Source organism: Battus philenor, unplaced genomic scaffold, assembly GCF_028537555.1.
Source record: "Battus philenor isolate CCGP_79_NKW_IND1 unplaced genomic scaffold, ilBatPhil1.0.hap1 SCAF_2, whole genome shotgun sequence".
Classification (NCBI taxonomy): Eukaryota; Metazoa; Arthropoda; class Insecta; order Lepidoptera; family Papilionidae; genus Battus; species Battus philenor.
In genome coordinates this window covers 16644855-16665611 of record NW_027181682.1, presented here as the reverse complement: position 1 = coordinate 16665611, position 20757 = coordinate 16644855, and the positions used below count along the sequence as shown (strand labels likewise).

General features: G+C 35.5%; 2 protein-coding genes across 10 annotated transcripts in view; one reads left to right on the top strand and one right to left on the bottom strand.

Annotated features, from left to right (window-relative positions):
* The window catches only part of rau (RA domain-containing protein rau), a 95072-nt gene extending 90659 nt beyond the window's left edge, over positions 1 to 4413 (top strand). For all 3 annotated transcript variants that reach the window (XM_068765232.1, XM_068765233.1, XM_068765234.1), the window contains exons 4-5: positions 2663 to 2840; positions 3453 to 4413. In XM_068765232.1, coding sequence (XP_068621333.1) covers positions 2663 to 2840; positions 3453 to 3758 — 484 coding nt within the window. In that variant the 3' untranslated portion in view covers positions 3759 to 4413. The remainder of the gene's footprint in view (positions 1 to 2662; positions 2841 to 3452) is intronic.
* A 4680-nt stretch (positions 4414 to 9093) lies between these two features.
* Ca-beta (Ca2+-channel-protein-beta-subunit) overlaps positions 9094 to 20757 on the bottom strand; it is a 41986-nt gene continuing 30322 nt past the window's right edge. For 4 of the 7 annotated variants that reach the window (XM_068765518.1, XM_068765514.1, XM_068765517.1 and 1 more), the window contains 8 exons: positions 19770 to 19790; positions 18765 to 18987; positions 18094 to 18217; positions 16334 to 16474; positions 14790 to 14957; positions 13844 to 13952; positions 9830 to 9918; positions 9094 to 9177 (listed from right to left, as the gene is read on the bottom strand). In XM_068765518.1, coding sequence (XP_068621619.1) covers positions 9893 to 9918; positions 13844 to 13952; positions 14790 to 14957; positions 16334 to 16474; positions 18094 to 18217; positions 18765 to 18987; positions 19770 to 19790 — 812 coding nt within the window. In that variant the 3' untranslated portion in view covers positions 9094 to 9177; positions 9830 to 9892. Of the gene's footprint in view, positions 9178 to 9829; positions 9919 to 13843; positions 13953 to 14789; positions 14958 to 16333; positions 16475 to 17947; positions 18066 to 18093; positions 18218 to 18764; positions 18988 to 19769; positions 19791 to 20757 lie in introns of all 7 variants that reach the window. The other 3 variants (XM_068765515.1, XM_068765516.1, XM_068765519.1) reach the window with 3 other exon arrangements.

The window sequence follows — 20757 nt, the reverse complement described above, 5'->3', positions numbered from 1 at the left end:
AGGTAGTCAACAAAGTCGCTTGCACTATTAACGTCGTCCACGAGCGACGGACCACCGGCTATTCGTTCTCTAAAAAGAACCGCGTCCCCCCTCCGACTTCCGGCCGATCTATATCCGTCGCTCGGTCCGGTAAAAAACACGTATCGTAAGGTTTTTATTGTCCGCACGGATCGTGTTACTGTCGTTGACAGATGTGACATTGTTTTGAAAGTCCCTCCTCAAAACAGAGGGTCGATATATATGCAAACATTACATTGTTACTTTAAAAGTCAATCACATCTCTAAATTTTGAACTAAATTCACAATACAAAAGTTATTAATCAATTTTAATAAGTAGTAATTTGAATTTTAAAAGCGTCTTTTGTTACAATATTCATCTTTACAGTTGGTAAACATCTAAAGCTAGGTATAAGCCTATTTCAAAGATATCTATGGGACGATATACCATAATCGCCATGCTTGAAGGTAGATTGCAATCACAGTGTGGTATTGTGTTTCTGCCCATTCTCTGGAAACTTGTAAACATTAGAAATCCTATATAATTGTTACACAAAGTTCATCGAATCCGTGATCTATGATCGCAAGTCCTCCTATACCGCTAGAATATCACTGCTTAGAATTTAATTCAGTTCATTTGAGCGTCCTTGTGTCGGATATCGACGAGTATCAATCCAAGTCGAAGTCATTTTGTGGGGTCCCTTGTGATTAGTCCCTTCGTGGTTCCCCCATTTACTGAATCGATCTAAGCATTCGGCGGTCTCTCGATCTGGTAACATAGTAAAATAAAGCCGAGGCAAGGCTTACCCGGGAGCTCTCTAACTTCACAGGTATAAAAGATGTCTTAAGTTAGGCGCACTCGTGCCGTGAAATCTTATAGATACGTAATCTGCAAATGTCACTTTGACAGCAGTGAAAGTCAATTAAAAAAAAACTGCTCAAAAATTATAACAGATAAAAAATATATTTTCACTAGGAGTAGTAACAATCTGAAATCCTATGTTTAGATGCACTCAGCGGTGAGTAATTGATTTAATGACGACCTGCCAGTCTGTGATGGAAAGGATACATTATAATTCATCAATAGTTCGGCCAACACTCTGTGTTCGGCTTTTACCATAACTCGTTGACGGCTGGATCTATTGACGCCATATTTTATTATCTGTGGTATTTATATTTTAGTATTTTATATTATCTATTTATATATAAAAGATTGACAGTTTGAATAAAGTCCTTTTATAGACACTCAGCTCTTTTTTTACATTTTAAATAAGTTCTTTAGGATATTGTGCATTAAATATACACACACACACATATATATATATATATAATGTATTTCCGTTAGACGTTAGAGTTAAACCGTGTTACTTATGTGGGCTATACTGGTGTCATAGGCTAAAAAAGCGAAAATAGCCCAACAAACTAGCGAACGATTCAAACTTTGTGTATTAATATTCTAGATGATGGGCAGTAGTGTCTGACCAGCATGGCTATTGTGAAATATCCCCCATAGATACCTTTGGGGGAGCCTATACCTTGCAGTGGACTGTTGGCTGAAACAACGACGAAGAATAAATGATCTAAAAATTTCAAAGAAAAAACTAAAATTCTTTCTCATACAACGATGTTTGCAATTTGCGGGTAGAGTTTCGGGAAATCCCCTTGCGTAATGCTTGCGCGAATTAACACGATCAGATGTCAGACGATGACGTCATCATCGCTCGGTGAAAGACATCCTATGCTTCAGCGGCGTTGACATGGCTTCTTAGGATTATATAATTAGAGTATCAGATTTATAATACAGGTTTAGTGTCACGATTACGAGACTTAGAATACAAAATGACAAGTATTCTGTGATTATACTTTTGTATCGATTTATATTTCGAGTAAAACATTATCCAAATGTGGCTAAATACTCATGATTTTATTTTTCAACAAAAAAAACTTTAATTAAAATGTTGCTCTAAAATAAATAAGGCTTAGAAAGTATAAACACGGGTTAGATGATGCTTGAAAAGGTCTTTAATAAGCAAAGTCAAGTTACTCTTATTCTCTGACAAATTTTTGAAAAAGGAAGTAAGTCCATCTGTGGACCTGTTTCGGACTAAATTATGATATTCTATCGTATCGATATTTTATGTCAATTTTTCTAGAACTCTCCAGGCCTATTTTACTAAAAATACTTCATCTATATAAAAATATATTAATTGTGAAACGTGCTAATCGAAAAACCCGTGGCATGACCCATTCCGTTTTTTTTTAAATTAAAACATCTGTCACCTGTCAAATATTTTATTAAAATCATTATTTCAGCCATAGAACTTCCACAGCTGGATATCGCTGCTGATCGTCTCCTTTATATTCCCAATAGGATCGGTTAAAAGCTGTCTGCATTCAGAATCTTTCAATTACTTTAGTAATGTTGTCTGCGTTCCTTGTCAATATAAATTATAAAAGGAATCACAATGAAAATTGTATGTTAATACTAAATAGAAAACTTATTTTTTTAATAATTTATTTGTTATTTATTATAGTGATTATTCTGAAATATTTACGACAAGCCTATAACTTTTGACAATACGAATTATATCAGGTTAGCTGGTAAGTATATAGTAACTTTAAAGAGTTGGTACAAGATATCAGGAGGTTGCTCTTCATCTTGCAGATTCTCGCTGCAGATGCGTCCAGGCGGTCTGGTGAAGATCTACGACTCGGCGCTGATGTCCTCCTCGCAGTACAAGTGCCTGCTCACCAGCGAGCGCACCACCGCCGACGAGCTCCTGGCCATCCTTCTGCACTGCTACGACTCCTCGGAAGGTGTCGAGAGGTTCTCCCTCTACGAGGTCAGTGTCCATTTACTTCCTATACTATTTATTTATTCATTCAGTAAAATCTTTTCTTAAAGAATTTTATATTTTTGCCTAAAGACGTTTCCTTACAGAGGTTCTTTGTGTTTGTGAAACTATAGGTTCTCAAATACGGGGACCAGAAAAAACCGAAATTATACATTGCTACCTAAGCTTTTGTTATAAAATTATAACTGAGATGTGAAATTATAACTTCCGAGTTTGGTAATATCACCTATCAGGTAGATGTACACCGATTCACACCGGCCGAGGCCTATGTTCAGTAGTGAATATCCTACTGCTGAAATGTTGATGGTGATGAAATACAGTAATATCACTAGTCAAAGCTGCTTCAACAAGAGGTATCATTGATAAACACAATAGTTTAGGCTGTGGCGATTTAATATTTAAAGACTGTTTTTTCACGTAGTGTCGATCATAATTGTTTTTGGCTCTGCTAGTAAATATATTATAAATGAAGGCGTCAAATGTTCGAAAATTTAGATGCAACTACATTCTAGAGGTTTTTATTTCTATCTTCGTATGAAATGCGGGTAGTAGAACTTATTGTGAAGTTATCTAAGTAAGTGTTTTCTTTTTAAATTTCAGGTAAGTCCTTCCCAAGAATACGAACGAAAACTGCATCCTGACGACCTACCGTTACTGGTGCAGCGGGCGTGGCCAACGGACAGTGACTGTCACTTCCGCGTCCGCCGGAACCCGAGAGCTCCTCCCCTGCCGCCCCGGACTATTCCTCCCCCGGCGGAGGTAACACAAGACGACGACGAACCTTCCCGAGCATTATCAGCTCTCTCGCTGGAGTCCGAAGAGGACAACAAGAGATACAGCCCCGTATACAAGTTCCCCAGCATCAGCTACTGTAGAGAAACGAAGAACGACTATCTGTACATATGACTAGTAAGCCATTTGGTGAGGCTTAAGTCAATGGTAGATCGCAAACGCGCGCGGCCGAGCAAGAAAAGACTCTTGTGAGATGTAAATAAGGATTGTTTTTGTATAAAGTGTACATAGTGCCTCCTGGAAGAGACGGACTGGTCAGAAAAGTGAGAAACCAAAGAGACTGTCGGCAGCTTAATCTGGGACTGTGTTTGGGCGCCACCACACGTGAAGGGGTTAAAATTCAGTGTTTTTCAATTTCTGGGTCACGTCTTAAGGCGTTCGAAGAAGTTCGGTGTTATTGACAATGAACAACAGTAAAGTTCTACACTATAGTTCGTTCACGTTAAAAATACATTGAATCATCATCGTTCAAATCATTTCTATTATCAGTATCAAGTGCACCGACACTTGAAGTTATACATTCGAATGTAACGGTAATAACGATATCATTTGCTATGATGTGGCTTGACTGGGACACCGATGCATTGTAGCTTTATAGTTCCTTCGCGTTAAAAATAATTGTTCGCGTTATTATTAACGCGAGGAATCTATAACAAATAAATTCATCACGGATAGTGAATTTTTTCAAAATATCGTCAAACAGTGGTGCTATCTTTAAAATATTTTTGTTATCTCTGTTTATGACCAACGGTATGATTTCTACCCAATCAAGGGGTAGTAGCTATTTGAGAAAATATTGAAAAACACTGAAGAGTTAAACCGGTATACCTTTAGCATAGTTCTATGTAATGCTATAAATTTTGTAATCCCATATTATGTCATATTTTAATACTGATCCGATTTTTGTATGTATCCGAAACATTAATTTAAAATATATTTTACAAGCGATACTATAAAAAAGAATGCTTAGATTTTGTCATTTAGGGAATTCACCATGCATAGACAACTTTAAAAGTTTTTTTTAATTAAATTACCTCGTAGTTAGATAAATATCATTTTCTGAAAATGTTATTTAGATCTGCGCAAGCTTATGAAACAGTGGAATTATTTGTCATGAAATAAAAATATAGACATGCCGTTACAATAGCCGACGATAATTATTCAACATCGATCTTTGGAAAAAGACGAAAACGAAAAATAAGCATTATCTGTCGCACTACGTATGTGACATTTTGACAGTCACGCGACAGAGATAACGTTATACGAAGCCGAAATTAGCCGATTCTCTCTTTCCAAGTTCGATGTGCAATATTTATCGACGGCTTCCTTATTTAAAAACTTTATATATGTAATTTTTATTGAGTACTACGTCAGTAAGTATGTTAAAAATATAATGGCCACATTTATTGCAATGTCCAATTAAATATTATATCAATAAGTTTATTTCCTCTGTGAAACATTCACTCAGTATTGTTCTAGTGTAATTCACTTTACCCGTGTGCTCTTGTCCGACGGATTTGTAAATATTTCGCTATAATTAGCTAGTAGACACCAAAGAGGTTGGAAGCGAATTTTATTTTCGTTTAGAATTATTTATCTGTTATGTATTGTGATGTTTAATTTATTTATAGATACCGCAGCGTTGTTCACTCGTTCGTTCTTTGGGGATTCCTGTATTTTTAGTTCTCAGCGTTGTCGAGAGATGGCGTTCGTTTCACTTTCACATAACGAGTGAATTCGCTACGAATGTTAAAAATCATCGAATTTCTCTTTTGAATAAATCAATAAATGCGATAATTTCGCTTCTATCAAATAATTCTTTTATTGTATCCTTCTATCCCCTTTCCACCGGAGAAGTGTTTGTTTACGTATTTATTAGCAATTCAATACAATTTTTAAAAACTTTATATATGATAGATAGATAGATAGGACCCTATGGATAGATAGATAGATAGGACCCTAAACACCCCAGTTACGTCACTACCCTGATCGCTATTTGACCTACCTTTTATTTGACCTTTGGTTCGTCTACTGTTCCTTACTGTGTTTGCCAAGCTAAAATCACGTTTCTGATCCATACAATCATAGCTTGTCCCAAAAGTCAGTAACAGGAGTAAAGATCGTAAGTGTGTATATAAATTTCTTTTTCTTAAAAAACTAGCATCAAAATGAAGGTATCTTATAGACAATTCAACTTATAGCTACAGGAATACCAAATGAGCCCTGATTTCAGCCAACTCAGACAATAAACAGGATACAAAAACAAAAATCGATATAAAGTATTTTATTTACAAATGATTGCAACAATGAAGTACTGACGATGCAATTTAATTACAAGAGTATGTATGTATGTATGTATGGCCGAAAAATGGGAAACGGTTAATATCTAACGGAACTACAATTACCATTTATGTAAAATTTACACATTCGACCCCAGCACCACGGCTGTTGCAGATCCGCGGACGTCTGCGGTTGTCTGTGGTCGTCCACAGCTGTCTGCATCAGCCATGGATAGTCACTGCATGTAACGGAGGCAACCTACCCACTTGAGTAATTTAAATTCTTAAATTGTGAATCAACAAAATTGTATATATATTGCTTATGAAAATTTACCATTATAATATATTTGAATTATTAGTTTGAATAATATTCTTGGCTTCTAAAAAAATGAGAGTAGTTGTATAAAAAAATCCAATTTGATATTTAATTCGGTTTAAATGGCAAGTTGCCTCCACGACTGCATTAAGATACACGTATTCTATATCTTAACTAGAAGTCTCTCTCCGTAGTCGAATGTCCCGCGTCCGTTACCCACACACTCTCACATACACATATACAAAAAAGCCATACGTGTGTGCACAGCGTCATCTCTCTTACAAAGCTAAATAAAGACAGGGACAGAGATATCGTTACGTGCACACGATCATTTTCGAAATTCAAATTTTACATCACCGAACTGTTTAGTTGTTATCGTAAATTCCTAATTCCTTTTGCAAAATCTCGGGGAATCACCCTAGCATAACGCGTCTATATCAGAGATCAAGCCATAGATAGATTCTTGTTTATCATATATTTGCGTCTCCGCGATAGTTCAGCTCTATTTAAAGGTAACTTTGAATGTCAATATGGAAATTGATTTGATGCAGATAAATAATGAAACGTCAATATTTTGATAAAATAAAATTGGAAAATCCTATCGCGGAAATAGTTGTGTACTTGCCACAGTAGAAGCTACCATAACTTTAAACCAGAGGGACAGGAACTTTGCTTTATTTGAACAACCGCAGCTTGAACGCGACCTCAACGGACGAGAGCGGCCAGCTTACTAAAACCTTGCTCCGATAGTAGCGCCCTCAACTGCGTTTTAATTGGTCATGATCTCCATAACATATAATGGCGTCAATTCAACGTATAGATCTTAGCTAAATTGTTACCTTCTATCCTATTTTATTAAAAAAAAAACTGAAATAAAATACATGTTTACTTCAGGTGTTACGGATATTCCATTCTGTGTATGCCAGAAAGAGAACGGCTCCTGTATTACTCCAGCGCATCCAGCAGGGCCCCCACCTCGGTTCATTGGGGGTTTCTTGGAAATCGACATCAAGGATCTATTGGAATGGTCGCCCACTGCAAGGCATCCAGCGACTTTTCACGACCTTAGCTATGTCGTTGGGCCGCCTGGTGGAGGCATACACGCGCCACGTCTACCGGCTCGAAGTCACCACGAGAACATTTCGGTTCCAAAGGCCCAAGATTGAAGGGGCCTAGATGTATATTAATCAGGGTGGATAAATAAAATATGCCATGGATTTGTAATGTTGTTCAGAGGGAAACGACTTCGGTGAAAGCGAGTCGACTATCGGGGGGTTTACACATTTGTGGAAGGTATGTAGCTCCTACTGTAGCAGCTGCAGCAAGAACCAACGCAGCGGTGACAGCGTAACAAGCGTGGCACAAAAGCTCAGCGTAATGACGGTCTTAACCATGTGATCTGGTTCTACCAAACGGTCGACACCTTTCGTCTATAATCCGCACATTCCAAACGACTCCATATGTCACAAAATTACCAAGAGATTTTTTTACAAAACATTAAATCACTCGAGAATCCGATTGCAATCTCCGATCCTGGCGGCATCTGATTTGGCACATCGAGCGGGCTTTAATCGTCTACCTTTTTAAAAGATCGGCTGAGTTTTTGAGGGCATATTGCTGCGACAGAGTATGCAATCAATTAAAACTATTAGATAATTACCGAATCGAAATTTTTATTGTCCAATGTGCCAAATCAAATGCCGAATGCAACAATACAATGTATCGGAATAAGCGTCTAAAATTATATTTGTCCCACATTTCTCTCGAACGATGGTAGTTTCTGGAACATTTTGAATTTTTTAGTTCTACCCACTACTTTGACCAACTGTTTCTCACAAATAACAAAAAGAAATTTCACTATATATAAAACGTTACTATGTTCAATATGCCTGTTTATAATGACTTTGGAACAAAACTACGACTACCCACACTTCTATCCAACGCTATTTTATGCTCCAATTTGAAATTAGAACACTTTGATTTATTTTTAATTACCAGGAAAACACATATTATTACAATTATAAAACAAAGAACTAAACTGTTGATGTTATGATATTGGAAGGCTTTATAGGAAGATTACACATCACTGGATCTATAGATGGAAAGTCTATAAATGGCGAAAGACCGTTCGGTACTATCAGATCTGAACACATTCTCAACATTGCCCACGTAGGCTATACACAAGAAAAGCTCGTAGTGTTCAATAGCTAGGTACAATGCAGCCGTTCTATCAAATCGAATAGTTTTCTTTACAAAAATTGCGACTACATTAACGGATTATCGAGAAAAAACAAAATTTAGGTGCTATTACAGCTGTTGGAAAAACCGAATTTTCTCCATTATTAGGTACAATAATTTTCACTTTCCGATAGGAGCAGAAACTAATTCGTCGAAAGAATAAGCCCTTAAAATATTTTCATATAAAGAGAAAAAGATGTCGATGTGTCGGAGTATAGAATTAACACTATCCGAGACACGTGGGCGTGTACTGGTCCCTGCGATTTCCTAGATGCGCAGGCGCAGATGACGCACAAGTCCACAGCGATGCCAAACACGCATGGACTGGCTATGCACCTGTACCTCAGCCACGTATGCAAATCGAAGACGCATGGGCAGCTGGGCAGGCGCTACACGGCGTTAAGCGCGCGCCGCGATGGTCCGTAGTCATCAGGGTCGCGTTCTCGTGGTCGTGGTGCACGCTCCTCACGTCCGTAGCCGTCTCGCGCGTACTCGCGCCCATAATCGTCTCGCGTGTACGCATCCCGTGTGTAATCATGCCCATATGCCTCGCGCTCATAAGCGTCCTGCTGTGGATAGTCATGAGCGTAACCCTCGTGGTAATCACGAGGGTAGTGCTCTCTTGGGTATCGCTGGTACTGCTCCCGCGGATAATACTCCTCCTCCAGTCGCTCAGGACGAGCTGCCCGCGACCTCCCCCCTATATTACAATTTAACTTACAATATTGAACAATCTAAAAATCAATATTGTTGCCTTCTTTTTAATTTCTTGTATTACAAAGTAATCTGATTTAGGAAAATTAAAAATATATCGTATATCAAAAAGAAGACAACAGAAACGGTTGCATTATTAAACAGAGTAGAATGAACACGGCAAACATCACAATGAGGGGAAGGGGCGGTAAGGTTGTGATAGGAGTAGCAGAGAGGACATGTGGGGGCGCACGCATCACTCATGCACCCACACTTACAGCACTATGATTCAGGGGTGATAGAGGGCGTCAGCTCCCCGCTACGCACTATACCGGGACACGGTAGCACCACTTCCGCAGCAGGCACCGGGGACGCCGCCGCTGAGGAGAAGTAAACACTCAAATCGAGTGCTTGTGAATAACCTTGAAAGGTAAACTTTCGAAAACCTACATCTGATGAAGGTGATGAATGAAGACATATGTCTAAACACAACCTCACAGACATGTTAGAGAAAGCTGTTAAAACATTCCAAAAACCCTATTTTATAGTCAGTGAAATGACAGAAAGAAAACGTATTGGATTAGTATTTTTAAGTGTGAGTAGTTATTAGCGACCAGAAACAGAGTTAGTATAAGGAGCATTTAGAAACAGTTTGCAACCTGAACTGGACCATCGCCTGTGGTACTGCTATGTAATGGTAACTGTATGATCCTCGACTGCAGTTAATGCGCTTGTCCTGACGCTTGTACTGAAATGAACGGGACGTTTGAGAGGAAGGGCGCTACATGTTAAACTAACGACGGTATAGTCACTTTTGTAGGGTAGGCAGGCTTATGAAACTTTATATCCGGCGTTGTAGTAGGAATGTTTATTATTCTTCGTAAGCAATTAATATTACTTGATAAGCTATTACTATACTGCTATTAATTTATCAATTATTACTTAGCCAGTTTTTACTTTATCAGTTATATTAATAGATCACACGTCATGGAGACGTATTTTACTTGATCTATTAATCTTTTACTTGTTATTACTTTACCAATTATTACTTTATCGATTATTCTTTGGCCAGTTTTTACTTTATCAAATATTCCTCGACATGTTTTTACTTGATCAATTAATCTAATACTAGTTATTACATTACCATTTACAACTTTATCGATTATTCTTTGGCCAGATTTTACTCTATCAATTATTCGTTGGCCAGTTTTTACTTTATCAATTATTTCGTGACATGTTTTACTTGATCAATTAATCTGTTACTAGTTATTACTTTATCAATTATTCCTAGGCCAGATTTTACTTTATGAATTATTCCATGACATGTTTTACTTGATCAATTATTCCTTGACCAGTTTTTACTTTAACATTTACTCCAAGATATGTTTTTACTTGATCAATTAATCATTGACTAGTTATTACTTTACCATTTATTATTTTATCATTTATACCTTGACCAGATTTTACTATATCAATTATTCTTTGGCCAGTTTTTACTTTATCAATTATTCCGTGACATGTTTTACTTGATCAATTAATCTGTTACTAGTTATTACTTTACCAATTATTACTTTATCGATTATTCTTTGGCCAGATTTTATTTTATAAATTATTACATGACATATTTTTACTTGATCAATTAATCTTTGACTAGTTATTACTTTACTGATTATAACTTTATCATTTATTCCTTGACCAGATATTACTTTCTCAATTATTACTTGGCCAGTTTGTACTTTATGAATTATTCCATGACATGTTTTACTTGATCAATTAAACTTTGACTAGTTATTATTTTATCATGTATTCCTTGATCAGATTTTATTTTTTCTGGACAGTTCTTACTTTATCAATTATTTCATGACCAGTTACTACTTTGGCAATTATTCCTTGGCCAGTTCTTACTTTGCCAATTATTTATTGTTTAACCAGATATTACTTTATCAATTATTCCTTGGCGAGTTATTACTTTGCCAATTATTTCTTGACTATTTATTTCTTCACCAATTAAACCTTGGCAAGTTTTTACTTAGACTTTTTTTAAGTCTAAACTATAATCTATTGGATATATAAAATGTCTTCGATTGCCTATATCTTCCTATTACAACACTAAATATCTAATGATCTAGAACAGGGGTTGCCAAGATAGTTTAATATAATTAATACTAAATTGAAATAGTCAACGAGCCATTTTTTTAAAAACGTTTTTAAGAAAATTATTGTGGTTATATTTACTGTCACTAATTTTTAATCTGTTCACACATCAATTTCATCATAAGTAACAATTATATTTCTTGCCTTGAAAATCAATTTGTGATAAAGCCTTTGAAATTAGTCAAAGGTTGTAGCAAACCCTGTTCTAGAAGATACAAGTCATATGCTAAGTGCTTCTATTGAGTAAAAACTTGTATCAGTTTCGTCATAAGGGAACGTGAGAGAGCAAACAAACGCGTGTAACTAATGTACAAAGATATGTACAAATAAATATTGTGAAAAAAAATGGCGAAAGATATGATACAAAATAATGGATATAAAACGTGATTTAATATACAGGCCGATAGATTATAGATGTTAAAGTTTTAAAGGGGGAATGTATAGGTCATTTGTCGGCTAAAATCATACAAAATATACAATGATTTTCAAACATCCTGTTTAAAGTTGTTCTGAAATATGTTACATTAATATTTTTTTGGTTGGAACAGGATGTTCCTGTACCTCCTGGTAGTACAGTCAGGGACAGAGAGTAAAAAATTATTAAATTTAATATATGTCAATTACTACATAGTAACACCGCTTTAAAACTTTTAAACCAATAAAGGATCAGCCTGTGTATCAAAATATATATAAATACATCGTTAAACAATTTTAAATACACGTACATTGGAGATCCCTGTAAAATAAATGTCATTTCGCTTGAAATATATTTTTACCTCTTTCCCGTTCGTATGTATAGGAGTCAGATCTCTCACGATGTCCTCCGGGGTGTGCGGAGGGATCAAAAGAGTGAAAATAAAATTACACAAATGTTGTTCAATTTGAATTGTGAATAAGACTTCACATGAATAGTGTCACATGATTATAGATGTAAAAAAGCCGATTTAAAACGTTTAAAACCCCAAATAAATCTTTTTAAACGGTTTAAAACTCGCCTACTAAAATATAAGAACAGTGTTTTTACACATCATTATCGACAATACTTGGTCTTGTGTTAGTTACCTATGCAGTTTATACCTATGTAAGTAAGTATAAAGTATAAAGAAATTGTATGATCATCATGTTGTCGAGTGGACTGTATAAGATTAGCCAGTTTTTTTTATTATTTTCAAGAAAAAGTCGGGTACCTAATAATCTAATTTTATAACAGCTCATTACATTTTAGTTATTTAGTAATGTTTGACATATTTGGTACGAGTACCTTTTTATTGAATCCAAATTTGTACATTTTTTTACAATACTGGCAACACTGACATGTCCGTACGCAACACGCTATGTGTTTGTGTGTGTGTGGTGTGGAGTAGGCGAGCTGGCAACGTTGCATCTTGACGTCTCTCCGCGTGAGAAGTGCAAGTGTGTGAGTTTGGTTTTAAACCGAATGAAACTGATTGATAAATCTTTTCAAAATAACCAATATAGTTAACTAGGTAATAGTTTTTCAACTTAGCTAGGTAATGTCTACGCTTGGAATAGATAATGTGTTTATATATAAGAAAAACATAGTCGTCAATACTAAACGTTTAAAATCGAAAAAAATGGGTTTTTTCGGTTTTAAACGGTTTTTTTCGTTTTAAACCGATTAGTTTAATTCGTTTTAAACCGGCCTTACATCTATACACATGATCGTATAATTTTTTTTTTATTTATTTAAATTTATATGTAACTCTTTTGTTGGCGACTGTACCAATATTATAGGTATAGTCGTTAGCATCCTTCTTCAATAATATCTAAATAAATGATTTAATAAAAGATTGTATTACCACATAGGCAATCAATATTTTATTAATGTGTTTGTGTATGTGTCTAGTTTGTTTGTGTGTGTTCAAGTGTAAATAGAGTTGGACGGAATAATAAAATTTCTTCCAATAAATCGTAATACAGATAATCTAAAACATCTTAATTCTATTACGGGTGTACCACAAGGAAGTATCCTTGGTCCATATTTTTTCTCCAAATATATTTCAGATTTAAAAGTAAATTAAATGTTTCATTTTCATTACATTCAATATTTAAATTCCAATATGAATTACATTTTGTATTTTTCATTTTCTAACATATTATATTGAATATTTTAACATATATTCAAGTAAGTAGGTTCTTATATAAGACTCTATTTAAATATGAATATATAAATGTCTAATTTAAGTACATCTCTAAATTTTATAGAATAATTAGAAATCTTGTTACTCTGTGGTGTTATTTTTTAATTATTTTATGGTTCCTTTTTTGGTAACAACCTTTTTTGGTAGCAACCTCTTTTAAGGTTCTTTTAAAACATGCAGGCTTCAGGTGGTACTTCGACTTGGTCAGTTGCTTGTACTTTAAAATAGAATTTGTATTTGCGGTGGAAGAAACACCAGCAACGGTTCCTTCTAGAATAATTAAGAAGAACTACGTATTTCCATCACCTCGTGAAACAGATAAGTGGTGTTATTGTGTTTGTGGTTATTATGACTCACCAGGTTGCGCGTGGTGCTGCGCATGGTGGGGTGCGTGGTGGGGAGCGTGGTGGGTGGGCGCGCGAGGCTGAGGCGTCACCGTAGGAGGATGCGTGGCGCTCCAGTATGCCTGTAAATTGTATATTTAGAAATAAGGAAGTGTTTTCATACCAGGATGAAATACAAGGTGTGTCTATTTGTCCATATTATTTCCTTTTTGATCGTAATATAAATCCAGAGTAGCCAGAAGAGTCAAGGATGATAAAAAAACTTGTTTGTTTTTTTTTTTTAATTTCATATTTTTGTTGATTCTTTCAACGTGACTCGTGATACATACGTGGCAACCTCTTGGCAGATATCTCTATGCTTTAGAGATTTGTATTACATAATTAGATAGTTAAAAGTTCTAATGCCTATAGCTAGACCAATAGAACCTTTGAATTGGCCATTGCTTCTAATGTTGAGAGTATGCTCTGAATCAATATCTGCTTTTATAGAATACCGAAGGTTTTGAACTCATGTACCTTTGAGCATTCATTTATTTATTTATCCGGATATGAAACATTCGTAAACAAGTAAGAATCAAGACTCAACTTCAAGATTCAATACAAAAAATCAATACAAACATTTTCTTTTAATTTACAGCAAATTTAATATTTAATAGCTTTTACATATATAACAAATCATACTGTATTATATGGTTATATTATTGAAACGCACGTTAACCGAACTGAGAAATTTGTTTTTGTCTTCAAGTGTCACAATACGTCATATTGCATGTATAACTCTCTCTCTCTCTCTCTCTCTCTATCTATCTCTCTCTCTCTATGTCTCTCTCACTCTGCCTCTATCTCCCTCTCTATCTCTGTCTTCCCCTCTCTCTTCTGCAGTATAAAATTTCTATCGATGTCAGCAGCTCTATCCGAATAGTATTCCTACACAAAGGTACTCGAAGGACGAATACTACCTCGAGGTATTCAGCGATGTGCTCGCAGGCGTCCTCCAGCTGGTTCTCGTCCAGTATGACGTCGAACATGTCGGGCGGGCACTGCGCCAACTTCTCCGCCGCGACCATCTGCACCGACAGGTTCTTACTCTGCCCCTTGCCTCGCGATTTGATCAGTCGTTGTAGCACCTGAGATCAACATTAAGTTACGATGAAAATGTAAAAAGAAAAGAGGAATGAATGAAAGGTGATACAGAGCAAAAGGGAAAGGCAGCAGAATTGTGGCATGAAAGAATAGACCGAAAGACAATGTGAAGTATGAAAGAAGAGAAAGTAAATAATAAAAAATTATGTGAATAATTAAATTTGCCCGTAATGTCCCTGTCCCACAAAAGATAGGGGGTACGAGAGGCCCCCAATAGCGGGGGCCATAATAAAAAAAAACATTAAGTTACGTCACTTATACATGTTTAAGATATAACTTAAGTGAATGAGGCGAAGAATTTTGAGAAGAATATACAAGTAAATGTAAAGAATGAAAGGAGTACTTGTGAAGTATGACAAAAGAGAACACTAATAAAAAAATAGCGAAAAATTATTTTAAAAAATGTCCCTGACATAAATTTTAAGATAGGGAAACCACCCCCACAAAAAGGGTGTAAGTAGAGTATGAACATTTACAAAAGGAAATTCTAAAAAGCTACTTCCATATCCACTGAATACAGATAAAAAAATAATTTGCCAATGCTGTCCTAGTGTGAGTAAATAAATCTCAAATAACATTTATGATTCGCTAGTTAGTTGATATTACCGTATTTGCAAACAGAAACATCCTTCGAAAAGGACAACAGATAGGAGAGATTCTAATTCCAGGATAGCGAGCAGGAGTAGTAAACCTTGAGCCAATAAGTCAAATTAACCCTTACCACTCCAATGTCGAGTGTCACTCGACACTGATTTTGTTCCACAAGCTCCGCTGTCGAGTGATACTCGACATGGTGTAATACTTCTTTTTGCGGAAAATTTTACAACAGGAAAGATTTTTGTTACTAAAATGTTTGAATCACGAATGACTGAAACATATTCTAGAATCGCATGTAATATTATAGTATATAATTCAATTAAATTTTATCCATGCTACATAACAGCCTTGGACTGGAAAGAGTTATTCAAATATATTTCTGACAAGTTTATATAGATATTATAAATCAGCAAGGTTATTTAGACGAAATAGGCTTTACATTCTGAAATAATGCAAGCCTCTTTTGTAAGTAGAAACTCGCTTTCTTTGTCCTTTACAGTATGTGATCGCCAAACTAAACAACATTATTCCAGGATACTCCACACTAAGCATATAGAATGATTTTATTTAGAAAAATAAGGAATAATGCAAGTCTCTTTTGTAAGTAGAAACTTGCTTGTTTTGTCCTGTAGAGAATGTGGTCGCCAAGCTAAACAGCATTGTTCCAGGATACTCCATACTAAACATATAGAATGATTTTATTTAAAAAATAAGGTACCAGTACCTAGATGACCTTAATCTAGAAAGTATTTTTGGGACTCACCTTGGGGCTGGATATCTTCAAGTAGACAATAGTAGGCGCCAGTGAGGTCTTTGCCAGCTGCGACGGATGGTTTATGGTATCGCAGTCCAGCACCACCAGCTGTAGAGTGCGCGCCAGCTCGAATATCCTTTCGATTTCCGCCTAAACACATTAATTTTTTAAATATCAAATTACTGGTCATCTGCTGTTCGAAGAACTACTAGAATGTTCTATAATGTATATGGTAGTATTTATTTAAACTTTATACTGTTTATAGGAGAATATATGTATTGTCTATTAGTCTACCAATTCAATAATAAATATTACATTTAAATTATTTATTGATGTTACACTATTTATTTATTTTTTCCAATGTAATTCTACCAAAAAACCTACCAGTTCAGAAACCTACCAAAGAATCTTACAAATTTACCAAAAAAACCTACCAGTTCAGAAATCTACCAAAGAATTTTACCAATTTACCAAAAATAAGTTTTTAACTTCTAAGATTTTAATCAATTGAAAACTACATTAAGATTCTATTGATCTTCTTGGAACAGCGGATTCTTTGTTAATAGTTAATATCACTTCAAACATAATTAATAGGTTAGTGAAAAAGTTTTTTAAGACGATTTCTCTTATCTTATTTTGATTAAAATATGCCCGGAACAATTCATGCAGTAAACCAAACAAAACCAAATAAATATGATTGTAACTAATTTTCAGCAAAGTTTATCATTTCAATTTGTTTCCTGCTGATTTTAGTGTTTTATATTAAACAAGATTCAATGTATTCGATGTATATTATGTACATATACATATTTAAATATATAAAATACATATGTGTCTATGAATCTATACAAAATGGCAGACGTTTTATATTCTAACTAATTGTCATCATAAAATTTAAATATCATGATACATATACATACATAAATATACACATATATGTATATATATATATACGTACACATACATAAATATACAATGTATATCAAAATCATAATTTAATAATTGATTTTATAACCAGTAATTAGGTCGATAACTCGTTGAATTTAATTAATATCTCAAACGCTTTGTTAACAGTATGTACGCGGAGCTATTGGGTCATCTAGCATATTTAGTTATTATCAATGAGCAATACAAAACATTATACGTAATGTGTGGGGATGTTAAGCGACATTCAGGTTTAGGAAGATGAGGAGTAGGAGAAATTAGGGAGTGCAGATCATTGAGGAAAAAATATATTTCTCCATTCTCTCAATTATAACCTATGATAAATACTAAGAGAGTAGAAGAAAGCAGAACAGTTCGGAAATGAGTTCGTTGTAGTAGTGTTAATTAACATAGAGGAAGTTGGAGCATTTATGGCATAAAAAAGAGAGAGGAGATATTTAAAAAATGGAGACGTACAGGCAGTGGAACGGTGTATTAATTTATTTATTTAACAACCCTTTTTTAATTACCGCCTCATTTTAATTTATTTAGTATCATGATGATGTTATCCCGGGCAGATGCACTAAAAACAAAATTAGGGAGTAATTTCTTTTTCAGTTCAGTGACTGAGGGCATTGCGGATGTGGCAGGCGTGCCAAGGATAAGGGGGGGTGGAGGTTGAGGGCGCTGGCGTCGCACCTGCACCTCGGCGAGGCAGTTACTGCGCGAGTTGCCGCGCTCCATTGTCTTTTTCGAGGGCGTGAGCAGCGATCGCTTCGCCAGCGATATGTCGGCGGTGACGCGCGTGATGATGATCCTGGAACGAGAGCGCGAGTGAGCATTACCTGCACCTCGGCCAGGCACGTGGCGCGCGAGTTGGAGCGCTCCATTATCGCACGCTTCGACGGGTTGTTGAGCAGCGATCGCTTCGCTAGCGATATGTCCGCCATCACGCGAGTTATAATTATCCTGCAATTGCAATTCCTCATCTATAGCCAGCGCCCTCTACAGCCACCTGAATGATTTATTTTCACTTCAGCTTCTGATACTCCCCTAGGTAGACCTACCACATTGTCAAAGTCACGGGAATTTGATAGATGCATGAAGCCCGAAATCCTTCATCGTGACGATATTTGAAAGAGGCCAGCTGACACTATGAGTTGACCATCCATCTACACGGGGGAATAGTTGACCTTGTCAAGGCTATCAGAAAACACTAGACGCAGGTAGTTCTTTCTTTTTTATTGAAAATTTATGGGGATACCTATGTCCAACAGTGGGCTTCCTAGAGCTAACATAACGGTGCTGAGCGTCAATGAGGTATATACTATGTTTTCAGCGCTCTGTCACCTTAGATCCTTAAAAAATATGTAAGATTCTATAATATATAAGTTAAAATAAGTTACAGATAATATAAACACTTTTATGGTGAGGAAGTGCAAGACCAGTCATCGTGGCGATGGAGTCCATCGGCTGAAAAGAAGAGGAATATTGTCGTGATGTTTAAAATCAGTACCTGCCCTCGAACCGCCTTTTAAGAAAATCAAACAAAGCCTTCTGCATCATATCGGTGACCTCGTAACCCTTGAGCGAAGGCCCCACCAGCACCACAGGCCGCATGGAGGGCACCACGTCGTACGGACTGCAGGCTTCCTGCTTCTTGAAGAACGGCTTCCGTTTCTCCTTCCCAGTTGGAAGAGCTCCAGCGCCCCTGCCTTTCCCCGAGTCTGAATCCTCACCTGAGGAGTCAAAGCTCACCATGGAACGACCTCAAACACCGCTTCACCATTTAAAAATCAACTCAGCCAGCGAATATAACATTTATATAACTCAAATACTCGATAAGCGGTCAATTAGGCTCATATATTCTTGAAATTACACAGGAATACACTAACATATAACATCAACACATGCTTCTGTTCATACAGGATATATATGACCATAGATATAATAGGATAATGAGCTTAAAATTGGTCATTATATATTGGTAAACAAATATGCATTGTAATTTAAAATCTAGTACACAGATAGGCATTTCAGGGCTCACTTGTTACATAGGCATAACAACATCGACAGCTGAAAGCGACAGATAATAAAGGAATAATTAAAATATTTATTTTAACTGTCTCGTAATGATAGAATTTACATATTTATTAACACCATGTATCTCTACCAATTTATTTACGAAATAACAACATATATGTCCATAATATAGTTCATTTATTATTTGTATATATTTATATATGTAATATTTAATTTAATTCCATCACTACAAAACAGTAATAAATCTAAAAATACAATAGATAAAGTAAAATATCTTTAAAATAAAGAGTAAAAGTTGATTTATGATCTCGAATAGAGCATCGATCAACCTTAACAAGAGAGGGAGAGAAAATGAGCAAAGGATAATGAAGTGATAGCGTTAAAAAAAAATTTCATATAAAATTTAGATCAAAAAAAAAAAACAGGTGAAAATTGATAATATTTCCTGGTTAAATATATGATAGTGGGATGATCTTACCTCGGTCGAAGGTTGGCACATCTGAAAATATGTAGGAGATTGAGTGTGTGTTATTGAAAAAAACCAGGAAATGCAACTTTCACCGATGACAGTGATGTAAGGTACATGGTGGTACAAAGCAGTTATCAATCCGTATTCATCACAAGAGTACCAACTACCAATTTTACCATAGCTACGAGTGATATTTCAATTAAATATACATACATATATAGTTCCTATATGTTGTGATATCACCGATATATAATTTATAATCTGTCAAGCACAAAATGGCATAATAGACACGCAATTAAAATTAATTTCAACATATCTAAACGTATTCCGAAATTCCGAAAAATTCCGTATTCCGAAAAGAAAAAGAGATAGAGTCAAGTATAGATCAGCGCTTGTCGCTTTGGACTTGTAAATATAACTATTCACTGTCACGAAACAAGGCCGAAATTAGCCGATTGTATATTTCAAAAGGTCGATGTGCAATATTTATCGCCGGATACTTAACATATTATTTATGCGCCATAATTTAAAATATTGTATGAAAAATAGAGACAGAAATATGATTAATATAAAGAATATAAGTAAACTCTTAACGTCCAAATTACATTTTCAAAGTTAACAAATCCTTCACGAATCTGAGTGTACGCATAAATAATGTTCCAAAAGATATCTTAGACCTTACGTTTCTTAGTTTTAAATCTGAAATTAAAAGTATATTATGAAATAAATATACATTTAAAAAACTTTTAAGTTAGACGGTTTTTTGATACCCATGTTGTGGTGGTTGTCGAAAAATATGTACCTAGTCCGCCATATTGGAACGGCGTCCATCTTGAATTTTAAATTTTGACATAATCATCGTGTTTTACTAGTGTAGCCCTTTCATTTGATACCCATATTGAGGGGGTTAAGGAAAAATATGTAATCCGCCATTTTGTATCGGCGGCCATCTTAGATTTATAATGTTATTGATTTTATTATATTGTATTGTCATCTA